The sequence below is a fragment of the Hirsutella rhossiliensis genome (genome assembly GCF_020360975.1).
Source record: "Hirsutella rhossiliensis strain HR02 chromosome Unknown scaffold00021, whole genome shotgun sequence".
NCBI lineage: Eukaryota > Fungi > Ascomycota > Sordariomycetes > Hypocreales > Ophiocordycipitaceae > Hirsutella > Hirsutella rhossiliensis.
The window spans coordinates 501236-515932 of record NW_025408687.1 but is presented as its reverse complement, the minus strand read 5'-3'; the positions used below and the strand labels follow the sequence as shown (position 1 = coordinate 515932).

The 14697-nt window shown below is 61.1% G+C and overlaps 9 protein-coding genes across 9 annotated transcripts; 6 read left to right on the top strand and 3 right to left on the bottom strand.

Moving 5' to 3' along the window:
- Nucleotides 1-351: 351 nt before the first annotated feature.
- On the bottom strand, nt 352-663 carry HRG_11550 (uncharacterized protein; the record flags this gene model as incomplete). Its single annotated transcript, XM_044870020.1, has 1 exon — nt 352-663. One exon carries the CDS (start codon nt 661-663, stop codon nt 352-354), a length of 312 nt encoding a protein of 103 aa, XP_044714917.1.
- Nucleotides 664-1502: 839 nt separating this feature from the next.
- HRG_11549 (uncharacterized protein) lies at nt 1503-2401 on the top strand (the record flags this gene model as incomplete). Its single annotated transcript, XM_044870019.1, has 2 exons — nt 1503-1868; nt 2204-2401. The coding sequence occupies 2 exons, from the start codon at nt 1503-1505 to the stop codon at nt 2399-2401; spliced, it is 564 nt and encodes a 187-aa protein (XP_044714916.1).
- A 500-nt stretch (nt 2402-2901) lies between these two features.
- HRG_11548 (ER membrane protein) lies at nt 2902-3600 on the bottom strand (the record flags this gene model as incomplete). The annotated part of the gene is made up of 3 exons (XM_044870018.1): nt 2902-3357; nt 3419-3502; nt 3568-3600. The coding sequence occupies 3 exons, from the start codon at nt 3598-3600 to the stop codon at nt 2902-2904; spliced, it is 573 nt and encodes a 190-aa protein (XP_044714915.1).
- Nucleotides 3601-5224: 1624 nt separating this feature from the next.
- Nucleotides 5225-5910, top strand: HRG_11547 (s1 RNA binding domain-containing protein; the record flags this gene model as incomplete). Its single annotated transcript, XM_044870017.1, has 4 exons — nt 5225-5473; nt 5528-5608; nt 5669-5838; nt 5895-5910. 4 exons carry the CDS (start codon nt 5225-5227, stop codon nt 5908-5910), a joined length of 516 nt encoding a protein of 171 aa, XP_044714914.1.
- A 1030-nt stretch (nt 5911-6940) lies between these two features.
- On the top strand, nt 6941-8225 carry HRG_11546 (hpcH/HpaI aldolase/citrate lyase family domain-containing protein; the record flags this gene model as incomplete). Its single annotated transcript, XM_044870016.1, has 5 exons — nt 6941-7238; nt 7403-7495; nt 7550-7575; nt 7640-7907; nt 7960-8225. The coding sequence occupies 5 exons, from the start codon at nt 6941-6943 to the stop codon at nt 8223-8225; spliced, it is 951 nt and encodes a 316-aa protein (XP_044714913.1).
- Nucleotides 8226-8302: 77 nt separating this feature from the next.
- Nucleotides 8303-8672, bottom strand: HRG_11545 (glutaredoxin-like protein; the record flags this gene model as incomplete). The annotated part of the gene is made up of 2 exons (XM_044870015.1): nt 8303-8428; nt 8478-8672. 2 exons carry the CDS (start codon nt 8670-8672, stop codon nt 8303-8305), a joined length of 321 nt encoding a protein of 106 aa, XP_044714912.1.
- A 376-nt stretch (nt 8673-9048) lies between these two features.
- Nucleotides 9049-10134, top strand: HRG_11544 (CHORD domain-containing protein; the record flags this gene model as incomplete). The annotated part of the gene is made up of 3 exons (XM_044870014.1): nt 9049-9154; nt 9219-9753; nt 9816-10134. The coding sequence occupies 3 exons, from the start codon at nt 9049-9051 to the stop codon at nt 10132-10134; spliced, it is 960 nt and encodes a 319-aa protein (XP_044714911.1).
- Nucleotides 10135-10770: 636 nt separating this feature from the next.
- Nucleotides 10771-11248, top strand: HRG_11543 (uncharacterized protein; the record flags this gene model as incomplete). The annotated part of the gene is made up of 2 exons (XM_044870013.1): nt 10771-10915; nt 10998-11248. The coding sequence occupies 2 exons, from the start codon at nt 10771-10773 to the stop codon at nt 11246-11248; spliced, it is 396 nt and encodes a 131-aa protein (XP_044714910.1).
- A 1092-nt stretch (nt 11249-12340) lies between these two features.
- HRG_11542 (vacuole effluxer atg22 like domain-containing protein) lies at nt 12341-14358 on the top strand (the record flags this gene model as incomplete). Its single annotated transcript, XM_044870012.1, has 2 exons — nt 12341-12635; nt 12689-14358. 2 exons carry the CDS (start codon nt 12341-12343, stop codon nt 14356-14358), a joined length of 1965 nt encoding a protein of 654 aa, XP_044714909.1.
- Nucleotides 14359-14697: the final 339 nt, after the last annotated feature.

The following is a 14697-nucleotide window of genomic DNA, read 5'->3' as shown; positions in this document are numbered from 1 at the left end:
AGAAGCACTTTTTACGCCAGACCGCTATAATAGATTCAATTTGTCGTGCAGTTTTCGACTTTGATGCCCCGAGTCCATGCAAGTTCTTCAAAGGTCCCCTCCGTCAGTAGGTCCTGCACAAGACACATGGAATACCGTACAAGCGATCGCATTGACGGCCTGAGTCCAATTCACACACATGGTCTTTCTCGCGGCTAATCGACATGAACCGGTTCTGCGCCCATCACGCCCCCAGGCCCCAGCGTGCACGACAGTCCTCGCAAACAAGTAAAGCAAAAACAGAACTTATCGACACCAAACATCGGCAGGCTCATGCATGGCACCCAGACAGCCCATGACGACCCCGCCCCATCACGCCAGGACCGTGCTGGAGCGCCTGGCGAGCCGCTCGGCGCGCCTCATGTCCCTGCGCAGGCCGGGCAGCGCCCGCCGGGCTTCGGCGCTGGTGCGCGCGAGCGCGAGGGCCGCGACGGAGGCCTCGCCCCGGGACGCGCCGATGTGGTGGTGCGCGGCTGCGGTCTTTTCCCCCGCGGCGCGGCTGCTCTCGCCGTCTTTGCGCTGCGGGTGTTTGTCCTTGGTCCCGGCGTCGCCCTCGTTGCCCCTGCGCGGTGGCTTCTTGCGTCTCTGGAGGTGGAGGAGGGCGCGGAGGATCATCGTCATCATGGTTGCGTCGTCGTGGGCTATGGCGCAATGCGCGGCGTGTAAGCGACCTGTGCCGAGCGAGCGGCCGCGTGTCCGAGCAGAACCGGGATAGAGGACGACGGAGCAATAAACGAGTTGAGAGATGGAGAGGACGACAAGATGCAACGAAGGCGTCAAAGGCTGGTGCGGCGCCACCAGCCACCAGCAGCAACAAGTTTTGGCCCAAACTATAGCCTCAGCAGCCAGCGGCAATCGGCGAGGCCCGGCCTACCCAACCCTGAGACCAAAGCAGTCGGTCGGCAAAGAACGATCAAAGGCGACGAAGAAGAAAAAGCCGTGGCGGAAGGGGGTGGGGAGGGGGGCGTGTGCTTTCTCCCCCTCGCCATGAAAGAGACGCAACGCAAGCTTTGTTCCTCGGGGGGAGAAAAAGGGGGCTTGTGAGCTCGTTCATTGTCGTCGCACGGCGTCGTGTGCGGAAAGCCGAGACGTGGTGGAAGAAAGGAAAAGGACGGCCGTCGGTGAACAGCTTGTCCTGGTATTAAACCCGCCGTCTTTATCCCCTCACCTCGAGCCGTCGTGTTCGCGCCCCGGCTTGCCATCGCCGTACGAACGGCACCGCTGACGAAGACGCCATCCTTTGCCCTGCCGTGTTCAGTGCCCAAGACGACTCCATGGACTGCTCGGGGGACAAGAGCCCCGTCCGGGAGCCATGCCGACGAGAAGAAATAACCCGTGGTCCGCCGCCAGCCCTGCGTCGAGCTCCTCATCCTGCTCGCCTCAAAGAGCTCCTCGTCCCGCACGCATCAGCGCCAGCAGCCTTGTATCGCCCTCGCTTCTCTCTGCCCCCGCTGCCGCCCGACATGTGTCAAAACGTCCGCCACTATGTCTGCGGCCACATGCAGAAGCGCCGCACCACGTGCTACAAGACGGGCCACCGCCGCAGCGCCGGCGGCGGCCTCGCCCAGATCATCCTCGACTTCTTCTTCCCTCCCCCCGCCGTCACCTGCGACCGTATGACGGGCGAGGTGCGCCCCGTAAAGGGTCCCTGTCCCGCCTGCGCACGCCTCCGCAAGCAGGCCCTCGCGTCCGACGGCGGCAAGCCGCTGCCCCAGCTGCCCGCCTCGGCCAAGATGCGCGAGGCCTATCTCGCCAAAATGGCCCTCTACGACCAAGACCCGGTGTCGCCAAAGCTTAAGAAGGAGAGGAGTGGCAAGAGGAGGAAGGAGGTGAGGACGGCTTCGCCCGCCGCGAGAAAGCCCATGTTCGTGGCGGGCCGTCCATGCCATCATCGAGCACCACCCCCGAGCACCAGACGCGCGCCTCACCAGCCTGAGAGGCATGACAGGCTCGTCAAGCCAAGGCCGATGGGGCCGTCAACCACTTCGAGTATAGTTTCGGATTGCTCACCAGGTCAGTCTTTCCCCCCTCCCAAAACTAAACAACGCATGTAGAGGCCAGCGACACTGACGACGGGACGGCACAACGTGCTCGAGACACAGCCACGACTCGCCCCAAGCCCTTGGAAAAGCCCGTGGAAAAGCCATGCGCGGCGTCCCCTCAGCGCAGCAGCGTCGACGGCGCGCAAAAGTCGGTCCTCAACAGGTGGGGAATCGAGTATCTGCTCAAGTCGCGCAACAGGGGTTCTGTAGACTCGGACCGGTCGTGGGTCAGCCCGGCCGCGCGGAGGATTGAGAACGGCGAGATTGATATATGGACCCCGTGTCGGAACGACAAGGACGTAATAACGTCGTGGATATAGACCTTGAATAAGTCAGAAGTTCTTTTTTTAACCAGATACAAAAAGCCCTCGCCAACGCTGGCAGTGTCACGCTCTGTCGTCGACGATTCTTCTGCCTATTCGCTCTGATGATGAAAAATGCTAGCTTTCTTTCCCCGGCAAGTTCATCTTGCCAGAACCGCCAATCCATGGGCCTGAAAAAGAGGGGAAAAAACCCAAAATGCTGCAATACAATGCAATTGACTCGTCGCTGCCGTCGGTACGCAAAATCACGTGGTCGTCGGATCTATGACGGTCATCATGGTAAGTCAAAGTTGGTGAGGCCAGGCTGAGGCATGACCGTCAGTCTGTCAGAGGAGGCGCAGGCCCGAGGGCCGCCTTCTCCATGGGCCGACACTCCCTGAATCGGACGTCTTTCTCTCCTCCTTTCCCCTCCGGTGTGTCGGTAGATATGGGGCTTGGGCAAACGTCACCCACGGCGTAGAGACCAGCTCAAGAGGGCCAAACGCGGTGTTGGGTTCCTAGTGGGCCTTGCCGTTCTTTGACTGAGCCCTGAACTTGGCAACCTCCTCCTCGACCCTCTTCTCGACGCGGTTCTGCAGCTCCTTGCGGTAGCCGAGCTTGAAGAGGACCTCGAGCCAGACGAACATGGGAGCGAGGAAGATGGCCTGGATGAGGTTGTCGAGGAGAGCCGGGGCGCGGCCCTCAAAGGCGCCGTGGCCGATGAACTGGGCGATCCAGCTGACGACGTGGACGACGAGGGCGATCTGAAAGGTGGCGCGGGGGTCCTCGGAGCGCATGTGGTTGGCAACGGCCGTGGTGGCGATGCAAAAGGCGGCGAGGACGAAGCCCGCGACAGGCTCCAAGAGGACGTAGAGAGAGGCGTAGACGAGGGCGAAGATGGTGCCGAGGTTGAGATCCAGGTAGGGGACGGTGAGCCAGGGGGGCGTCTGGATCAGAGTGCCGGAATATGTGGCCTGGGCCGAGTGAGCGTGTCGCAGATGGCAGAGGGAGAGAGGCACAGAGGGGCTGGCGTACCATGCAAAAGGCCGACACGAGGATGGCGGGCACGCAGACCATGTGGATGGCCACGTTGACCGAGTTGTGGTGATAGGCGCCATACTGTCGGGGGTCAGCTTGCCATGCGACGGGATTGAGGGCGCGCAGCAGGCAAAGGGGGCACGTACAAAGATGAGGTGCCTCTCGAGGTCGAGCGACATGTTGCGGGGAGGCGCCGGGGCGGAAGAGGTGGGAAAAGCAGCAGGCAGACGATCTGGACGAGCAAGTCGAGGCTCGCGACTAGCCGGAAGGCACGACGAGGCGGAGGGGGAGAGGTCTGCGCAAGTCTGCGTGCGTGGTGGGAGGAGAGAGAGACGGAGGGGGAGATGGAGAGATGGGGGAGAAGAGAGGTTCGGCTTCGAGGTTTCCTTTGCTCCGTCGAAAACGGTGGCGTGCGCGCGAGCCGGCTATGGAAAAGTGACCTGCGAATAACTTACGTGGCCGTAATTCTCGTTACAGGCGCGGCGAGCATCTAACAAGGCCAAGAGCCAGGTGGTAGGTAATTAATCCGGTACAAGATGGATTGGATACCCGAGGCTTGGAGAGACTACTAACCTCTGTAGCAACAGCAGCAGCAGCAGCAGCCTCTACTGTAATGTTTTTACTTCCCTTTGGCAGCACCTCGTCAATGGCTGCCCCCGTCTCGGGAAAAGGGGTCGATGCCATTATACGGAGTGGTTGAAGCCAATGTCCGGCAATGTCGACCCCTAGGTGAGTTATGTACAGTATGTACTGTACCCCGTGGTACTGGACTGGACCGGGCTGCACGCCTGCATGCATTTTCTTAAACAATTATTAGCTTCATGTCCCCGGCGTCGCATTCACTCGGAGTTGGAGTTCCAACCGTCCTCCCGACGCGGGGCAGAGAGACAGAAGCAGAGCTCGAGCCGAGGAGGTCCAGAGGCATGTGCAAAAGTATCTTTCCCCCCCAGGTGTTTGTTTGCTCGCGTGCCTGGTTCCACAAGTATCGGGTACATGCTTCGTACTCCGTACTTGTTGCGGTAATAGGTGGTAATTATGGGCAGCCCTCCGCAATTCACGGCCCTTGACGACAAAACGACAACCTTGCCCCGGAAATGCACCCGCATGCATCTAGAAGAAAACGCGAGAGGCGTCGACAGGAGGCCTTCCACCTTTCCCCATGGAGGTAGACAGACACAAGGGCCGCGGGCCGCTACGGCAAGGTACGACAACGAACCCCATGTCCGTCGGGCGAGGCGAAAGCCAGGCAGGCCCGCAAGCACTGGACGTGCCACAGTACTTCGCTGTACCTGGTACTTACCCAAGGTAGTGGTAGCTAGCTGCCTGACGTAACCCAGAGTGCCGCCGCCGAGCTGCCTGCCTTTGCAGGTAAGCAGCCTGGCCTCTCTCCGCAAAGAGACCGGTACGTACCGACGCACGGGCCACAAAGCTCTCTCCTTCGAGCCTCGACAAAGGGAGAATTGCGATTTTGAACGGCCGCTGCCAGCTTCATCCCCCCAAAACTCACCCTCAGCCTCGTCGCCGCCGCCTCGAACCGCCCTCTCCTCCACGACCTCATCGGCACCCTGCAGCGCGCCGTCTCGGGGCGGCGAGTCTCTGTCTCTCGGGGGCGTCCCCCGCGACCCCTGCCGACTCGTTCGCCTCCGTCCTCCCATTGCCCTCGGCGCGCACACCCTCGCTTGCCTCTTCGCTCCTCGGGCCTCGCGCCCTGTTGCCCGCCAGCCATCCGTCGTCGCCCCCGTCTCGGGCCTGTCGATACGCCTCGACTCGGAGCAGAGGCCGTCGCCGCTCGACTCGCCCACCATGTTCTTCCTCTACAACATGGAGCGCAGAGTCACTCTGCATCCCTCGTACTTTGGCCGCAACATGCACGAGCTCGTCACCAGCAAGCTGCTCAAGGACGTCGAGGGCACCTGCGCCGGCAGCTACTACATCATCTCCATCATGGACACGTTTGAAATCTCCGAGGGTCGCATCCTGCCCGGAAATGGCCTCGCCGAGTTCACCGTGGGATATCGCGCCGTCGTCTGGCGGCCCTTCAAGGGCGAGACGGTGAGCGACGCGAGTTTCCCCTGCTGGCGTCTGCTTGGGCTGACGCTGAGCTAGGTTGACGCCGTCGTCTACTCCATCAACCCGCAAGGCTTCTTCGCTCAGGCTGGTCCTCTGAGGCTCTTTGTCTCGGCCCACGTACGTCCCAGCCCTGTCCCCACGACCATGGAAGCGACTCGGCTCTAACCCCCGTGGCAGTTGATACCGAGCGACATCAAGTGGGATCCCAACGCGACACCACCGCAGTTTACCAACAACGAGGATACCGTCATAGAGCCCGGAACCCACGTTCGCGTCAAAATCATCGGCACGAGAACCGAAGTCGGAGAGATGTGGGCCATTGGCAGCATCAAGGAGGATTACCTTGGGTATGTTTCTGAGACATTGCTGCCAGCTTTCAGCGCCACTAACCATCATGCTGCAGCTGTCTCCAAGACTGACGGCGCATCGAGCGATTGCACCACGCATCGCGCGGACCGGCCCCGGAGGAGGGCTTTGAGCAGCACGCCGAATCCCGCGAATCGAATCGAGCGGCACGAGTGTCTGGCGGGGCCACGACGTGCGCGGGAGGTCGAGGCGGGCGTGCGGGAGTGATGAGCAGCAAGATCCGTCTTGAAAAGCTGGACCGGGCAGGCCCGCGACGCCGGGGCAGGGACGCGGCTGTTGTTAGCCAACTTGTGGCCCTCCCCTCCCGCGTCTACTGCAGGGGCGCGATGGCGGCGCCGGATGGCTGTTCGCGGACGGATGCGCATTGCTGCTGCTCGATCATGGCCGTCCGCTCCTGGCTAGAGAGCAGGAGGGACAATCAGTCGACAGCCATGTCCATCATAGCGCCATCTTGACGACGATGGAAATGTAATCTACACGTCTGGACACAGGAGAGTGCCGTGCCGCCGCCGACGATGCTCATTCGTGGCCTCGTTATAGATACCGCTAACCAATGATAGACCCATGGACCCCGTTTGTCTGTAGGTGACGGAGCATACTTCGTATTCATGCGCATGACGACGGGACTTGCAAGCGCCGACCGACAACGGAGCAGCAAGCCCCCCTCTTCAGCTCCTCGTCGTCTGCCTTTCCCCTCATGCTCCCCCACTAATTGCCATTTCGCCAGCCAGCATCGTATTCGACAAATCTTTTGCATTCCCAATGTAACGGAGGACTCCAACTGGACAAATCTCTCGACATTGGTCCATGGGAGCTGAGTCCGGGCCTGCTTTGCTCCGGTGGGAGCGAGCCAAGCGTATGCCCGCTGCCACGGCATCATCGTATTTCGCTGCCGTACGTACATCCCCTTGGCCGGCCTCCTTGCCCTAAGCCCCAGACGGCGCGGGGCTCCTCCGGTCACCGGCCCATCCCGTTGGTGGGGAGAAAGCGTCTCTCCTCTCCCTCTCCCTCTCTACACTATACACACACTCCTCACACACATCCCTTCCCCCCTCTCCCCGCTGCCATTCAAAACCCGGTCGCATGAGCATACTGCAGCAACTGCAGAGGGTGACTCTCAACACGTCCATCCGCGCAGCATCCCCCCTCGCAAAGGCTCTGCCCCCTAAGCTTCTTCCGGCAACCGCACGCTGGGGCAGCACGGCACACGCTCGCACCGCCGCCGACATGCAGGCCTGCAACAGGCTCAAGACGGCCTTTGGCGAGGGCAGGCAGTCCATGGGCATGTGGCAGATGCTGCCCGGGGCCAATGTCTCGAGACTGCTCGCGCGCTCGGGCGTCGACTGGGTGCTGGTCGACTGCGAGCACGGCAATATTGACGGTATGGGAGCTGGCCCTTTCCCGCCCAGCATTGCCATTGGGACCATCATGTCCTCCTCTTGTTTGGCTCTTGGCGTTGCCATTGCGACATGAATGTCCCCGTTTGAGCTCGAAAAAGTCCCTGTTCACGCTTGCTGATCATCGCGTTTACGCCCTCCGGCTCAGATGGTGCCATGCACGACGCCGTCCCGGCCATTGCCGCCCTCGGCGTCTCTCCGCTCGTCAGGATCCCAGACATGCAGTCGTGGATGGTCAAGCGTAAGCCTGGGCGGACCGCCGCACCCTGCAGGTTTTGCTGATTCATTCCGCCAGGTGCCTTGGACGCAGGAGCTCACGGGGTGTGTCTCGCCCTTCCCAAACTTGCGGGTCGAGCCAAATCGAATCAACGCTGAATCAACGTAGATCCTCGTGCCTTTGTTACGAACGCCCGAGCAGGCCAGGGAGCTCGTCCAGGCCGCAAAGTTCCCCCCCATGGGCCGGCGCGGCTACGGCTCGCCCTTGAGCGCAGGACGCTTCCACCCCATGCCGACCTTTACGGAGTACCTGCAGCAGGCCAACGACGCGCTCCTGACCATGGTCCAGATCGAGACCAAGGAGGCTCTCGATTCCATTGACGAGATTGCTGCAGTCGAGGGCATTGACGTGCTCTTCGTTGGGCCCTTTGACCTTGGTACGCCCCGTGTCGTGGTCCGAGATGAGCCCAGCTGAACGGTGACGCATAGGAAACAACATCGGCCACCCGATTCTGAATGGTGTCGTCGCCCCCGAGCTCAAGGCCGCCATTGGCAAGATTCTCGCGGCGTGCCGAAAAGCCGGCAAGAAATGCGGCATCTACTCAGTCGGCGGCGAGCAGGCAAAGCAATTCGCAGACGAGGGCTTCGACATGATTAGCGTGGCGGCCGACTATACCGCCTTGGAATTTGCCTTCAAGCAGCAGCTGAGTATCGCGAAAGGCGAGCCCCAGCCGTCCAAGAAGGGGACGTACTGACGGCACCGTCGAGGGAGAGAAGCCCGGGGAGCGGGGAGGAGCCGACGAACTGCCTAGGCGACAGCCAGCCTGGGCCCTTAACTACTTTGTACCTTGTCCATCTTGGCTTCGACTTGCTCAGGCGTGAACCGGTGCATTAGTTTGACTGCCTTGCCGGCCATGCCCACGTCCTCCTCTTTGGCGGCGGCCTTGCTGATGTGAATCTGCCTGAGCGTCAGCAAGCGCCAGCACAGATAATAGCCGGCAACATACGACGGGAATGTCAAAGTCGTATAGCTCCCTCCAAGGCCTGGACTCTGGCAGGGCCAGGTCGACCTTTTGAAAGACGAACGGCCTTTTGTTTCCAACTTGGGACAAGACGTCCTTGGCGGTTGTGCAGAGGCTGCAGTTGTCACGGGTAAAGAGGGTGATCCTGCAGGCCTGCAAAAGGCGACCTGATGCAAACATGGTTGATATCGTCTTGTTTCCGAAGCCAAAGGGGATCCGTTTTGCATTGAGTGACGTCGTTGCAGAGCGAGCACCTCCTCGCGCCTTGGAGGGAGGAGCTGGAGCCAGACCCCGCACCGGGATAGGCAGGCGGTGAGACGTATAGCGAAACTCATTTGTCTTCTAGAAGATCCCACCCCACCGAGGCAGCCGTTTAAGTGCCGGCCTTTTCACGGGACGTGAGACGCACGCATGCGTCCCATGGCTTTTGCTTATAATCTACAGCCGCCCATTCCCCTGCTCCGCCCCGCTGCCCTGTGGGATTCGACTCGTCAACGCCGGCCGTGCGTACGCAAGAAGCTGTAGCGCCGCCAACTCGAGGAGCTGTTCTGCCAGCATGGCGCAGAAATGTGTCCATCAGGGCTGCGGCAAGGATTTCACCGACCCGACGGAAAAGTGCGAGTATCATCCCGGCCCGCCAATCTTTCACGAGGGACAGAAAGGTACGAGAGAGGACAGGGAAAGCTCGTGACGTTCAAACCGAGCTGACTCGATGCTCTCTCGCAGGGTGGAAGTGCTGCAAGCCTCGCGTCTTGACCTTTGACGAGTTCATGTCCCTCCCGCCCTGCACGACGGGCACCCACTCCACCACCGACAAACCCCCGCAGCTCGAGGAGAAGCCGCAAGAGGACGATGCTGCCCTAGCCAAGAAGATCGAGGCCCTCACCGCCTCGGGCCCACCGCGCGTGCCCATCCAGCCCGCACAGCAGGCACCCGCGCCCCCGCCGCCGGCGCCCGAGACGGACGACGATGACCCCAGCCTCGAGCTCGCCGACGGCGCGGAATGCCGACGGAGGACGTGCGGGCAGAGATACAAGCAGGGCAGCTCGCGCGAGGGCGAGAAGTGCGTGCACCACCCTGGGGTGCCCATCTTCCACGAGGGCAGCAAGGGCTACTCGTGCTGCAAGCGGCGCGTCCTGGAGTTTGACCAGTTTATGAAGATTGAGGGCTGCAAAACCAGGGACCGGCACCTCTTTATTGGGAGCGGTAGGAAAAAGGACAAGTCCGGCTCATCAGGCGAGGAGATTCTCGACTCGGTCAGGTGAGCAACTGGCTCCGGGTGTTCTCGGCACATCCAAGCCCCTCCATGCTAACGGTTAGAAGACACGACTACTACCAGACCCTGACGACCGTCATCGCCTCGTTCTTCCTCAAGAAGATCAACAAGGAGACGGCCAAGGTCGAGTTCCGGCCGAAACAGCTCGCCCTGGACCTGACGACGAGCGATTCGCCGCCGAAGCGCTACAGGGCCGAGGTGCCTCTATATGGCGCCATTGACGCGGCAAAGTCGACGCACAAGATCCTCGGCACGAAGCTGGAGCTGACGTTGGCCAAGGCCGACGGCGCGTCGTGGCCGGTGCTGCGGGGCGACGAGGCGTTGACGGGCGAGATCGTGCAGGTCGGGCGGGCCGGGCGGGCATAGAAGGGGCACCGCGATTTGTAGAAAAGACTTACAGTACAGTAGATGAGACTTTACGTACCCTTGCCAGAGTATCTGCTCTTCGTATGGTGGCGGACGGTGCCGAAATCCAATTTTTTGCGCCACCGGCGTCGCCCGACGGTTGCATTGGGCTGCTGTGGTGCGTCGCAAGACCCTCGGGTCAGAAATGACTCGATCAAGTCCATGACCCAGGCCTAAAGAACGATGAAGCCTCCTGTCGTTTGATACCGTCAATCAGATGACATGGCCTCTTGCGATACTTGGTACGTAATGTGGACTGAGGGGGAGACGGAGGGGGAGAAGCTCGGCGGCCTCGAAAATTGTCCCAATCATGATGTGTGCAGGCAAATGTTAAATGCGAATTGCTGTTGGCTGGTCGTCATTATGGCGCAATGGTCGTCCATGTGCCCTCTTGTGCGGGAAGTTTGTTACGCAGCAACACCTGTTTATTTCCCTCGCCTCCCCTTAACCACCCCCTCCCCCCTGGACCTCTGAGGCTGAGAGAAGGCGGCGCCAGCTTATCACAGATTCCACCATCACCACTCGCTGTCACTCCGCCTTCTTCTGTAGGCGGCCTCTGTTTCAGTCTCCCAAGCAACCCCCTGCTCCTCCTCCTCCATGTCGTCGGCCGCCGAGACTTCACACGGCCGGGGCGGCGCGGGCAACATCACCGCTGATGACACCGAGTACGTCGACGGCGAGGTGGTGCGCCTGGGGAACGCGGGCAGCCACGGCGACGGGGCGTTCAGCGCAGGCCGCGGAGGTGAGTCATGGCGAGTCGGCGACCCTCTCCCCCCCATCACACCGCGAGAGGGCCGTTTTGTCGCTGACGCATTTTCACGCAGGCGCCGGCAACATTGCCGACGTGGGCACGGCGCCCACGCAGCGCAGAGACCAGGAAATCGTCCCCGCTGCCGCCGTCCGCACGAGTTCCGAGGACCAGGACTTTCACACGGGGCGAGGTGGCGTCGGCAACGAGCACACGTCCCTGGACCGCGACCCGCGGACGGCGCCCAAGGCAGGGGCCAACAGTGCCGAGTCGCTCAGCCTGGCAGACAAGCTCAAGAACAAGCTGTTCGCCATCTTCAAGAAGTGAAGCCTAGCCTCGAGTTCAACAGCCATGTGACGTAACCGGGGAGGTTAATTGTGGCTTTTGCCGATCCGGGGTTCAGGCTTTGCTCCATGGTTTCTTAGCTGGTTTTATAATACCGATGATATCCTAGTCTTGTTCGCTTGTGGCATTCGTTGCGCGTGCATACTGCAGAAGCCAAGGTGCGGGGGAAGCCAGCAAGACGCCGCCGGCGGGTGGGAGTCGAGCATTGTCCTCTCTTGGCACGGCCCCGGCGATGAGAGAGGCCGGGAATGGCTCGCGCATCCGTGTTAAGACATGGTGATCGCCATGCCCAAACTCTCAGTGCATGAGAACAAGTCACGAAGATGCGCCGTGCCGCCTGCGCGGCGTTCCCCCCTCTTGGCCCAGCCATCACGTCAACATGCTCCCGAATCCCGCGCTGCCCACCATGCCCAGGGTTCACTGCCAATGCCGGGTCCACGGGTCGCAAGCTTCCCTTGTCTTGTCAGCGGTGACGGGATGCCTTCTGTCGTCTCGACGCCAGGTCCGGGAATGCAAACTAGAACTGCCTCGGATTAGTCGCCAACCCAGAGCGGCCATCAACCGCCAAGGGTCCTCGCCCGGGCAAATAGGTCGACGGCGGGGGCAGCGTGGAGCACACGTATCGACCCCTTTGCAGCTGCCGTCGGCACCATGAGACCAGCTGCTCTGCCTCTGCTAGCGGGCTTGCCGGAGTCTGCGGCCGGCCACCAGAGTCGGGGGGCCCAGGTGGGGTTTCGGCCGTGCTGGACAACGTGTGTGAGTGAGTGTATATATATATATATATATCTATCTAGGCAGGCGCCTATTCCTGTCGGCCGAATCAGTCCGTTTCCGGTATCAAAGGGCCCGTCCACATGTGCATTGCCATGCCCATCGCGTGCCGTCGAAACCCCCATGGAGCATCGTCGTCGCACACCATGCGAGCGTCGCCGTCGTGCGCAAACATTGCCAGCAGTCTTGTGCATCCGTCAGCGCGCCCGCTGTAATTACATACAGCAGAGTAGGTACCGGTAGGTGTCGACTTGCAGGGGGGTTGTTCAGTCATCACGTGTGCGCCAGCGGCAATCAGTCAGCATGCCGCCGCCCGGTGACCTGGACGTCCCTCAGCCAGCACGCCCCAGTCTCCAGGGCCGGCGACTCTGGTCCGGCCTCTCTGTCCTCTCCAAGCGCTCCCTGGCCTCGCACGCCACCTCTTCCTTTGAGGCCGACGACGAGCGCTCCTCGACCGACGGCGACATGACGGACCGCAGCAGCGACGCCGGCGCCCAGCGGTACACGGGCTACGATGCGCGTCCGACCAGCCGCAAGGAGCTCCTTGGCTGGTACATGTATGCCTTTGCTGCCGAGACGTATGTCATCTGCGGAATCGGTAAGCCGCCCCTGGCCTCTGCTGGTGCATCCCCGAGCTTACATGGCATCGAGCCTCCTTCATCCCCATCCTGCTCGAGTCCCTGGCCCGCGAAAACGGCGTGCTGCTCTCGGACCCCACCAAGCCATGCGGCACCAGCGACAGCAAAAGCGAGGATGACGGCCAGTGCGTCGTCTACGTGCTCGGCCTTGAGATCAACACGGCCAGCTTCGCCATGTACACCTTTTCCGTCAGCGTCATGATCCAGGCCCTGCTCGTCGTCAGCATCAGCAGCGCCGCCGACCACGGAAACTACCGAAAGAAGCTCCTCCTCGCCTTTGCCTGGATCGGCGGCCTTGCCGTCATGTGCTACATCTTCATCAGCAAGGAGACGTATATCCTCGGCGCCCTCCTGACCATCATCTCAAACACGTCTTTTGGCGCTTCCTTTGTCCTGCTCAACTCGTTTCTGCCGCTTCTCGTGCGCAATCACCCGGAGGTCATGGAGGCCCGTGGGCCCCGGACCCCGGATCTCGCAGACTCGCCCCTCGAGTCGCGTCTGATGGAAGACTCGACCGCCGACCTGGACCCCTCCATGGCCAACTCCACCTCGGCGCTGCTGGCCGACGAAGAAGCCGCGGCTCCTGGATGGCGGACGAAGCGTCCCGTAACCCACGAGGAGATCACGTCCAAGGAACTGCAAATGTCGACCCGGATCTCGGCCCAAGGAATCGGCATCGGGTACAGCGCCGCCCTCTTTGTCCAATGTGTGTCCATCGTCATCCTCATCACCTTGAAGAACACGACCTGGTCCCAACGCATAGTCCTTTTTTTCGTCGGCACCTGGTGGTCCGTCTTTACCATTCCCGCAGCGCTGTGGCTGCGGCCCAGACCGGGCCCTCCACTCATGGCCGGCGCCCGCAAGGGCCGTCTCCCCTGGATTTCGTACCTCACGAATGCGTGGAAATCGCTCTTCCGCACCGTCAAGCTCGCCCGCCGTCTGTCGGACATAACGCTCTTCCTCGCCGGATGGTTTCTGCTGTCGGACGCGGTTGCCACGACGTCGTCGACGGCCATCTTGTTTGCAAAAACTCATCTTCACATGCGACCGTGGGCCTTGGGCATGATCAACGTCATTGTCACATTGACGGGCGTCTTTGGAGCGTTTGGCTGGTCGTGGGTTTCTCGCGTCTACGGCCTGCAGGCACACCAGACGATTCTGGTCTGCATCGCCCTGTTTGAGCTGATACCGCTGTACGGCCTAATGGGTTACCTGCCATTCGTCCAGAGCTGGGGCGTCCTCGGCCTTCAGCAGCCGTGGGAAATGTACCCTCTGGCAGCCATATACGGACTCGTCATGGGAGGCCTGAGCAGCTACTGCCGCTCGCTGTACGGAGAGCTGATACCTCCGGGGTCCGAGGCTGCATTTTATGCGCTGTACGCCATCACCGACAAGGGCTCCAGCGTGTTTGGCCCAGCCATTGTGGGGGCCATCATCGACAAGACGGGTAGCATTCGGCCGGCTTTCTGGTTCCTGGCGGCGCTGGTGGGCCTCCCGGCGCCGTTGATATGGTTCATTAATGTGGAGAGAGGCAAGAGGGAGGGCGACAAGGTGGCTGAGGCGATTGAGGGCTTCGCGGTGTCGAGAGAGGAGGAGGCGCAGGCCGAGGATGAGGACAGGGACATGATGGCCGACTACGACGGCGACGAGGACGGTGAGCCGACAACTCGCAGACGGTCATGAGCTTGTCTGGTGGATATGGCGTGGAGCTCGATTTGGAAAGGGGGCTAGCCGCATAGCGATGGCGTTTTGAGCTGCTTGATTGATTATGTACTGCGTGTAAGTATAAAGACCGCCGACGCTGGTCTATGCGGCGGCTGTATGTGAATTTCGTCTATTTAGCCGTTGCAATCCTCTGGTCGGGCCTTTTTTTCTCGGTCGCAGACGGACGGGAAGCCACTTATTGGCTCGCATAGATTTGGGTATAGCTGCTTTAATGCGAAAAGGTGCTCTTTGCAATCCCCACACCTTTAGCTTGTTACCGGAGTCTATAGCAGAGCCCTATAGTCGAATGTACGGGTA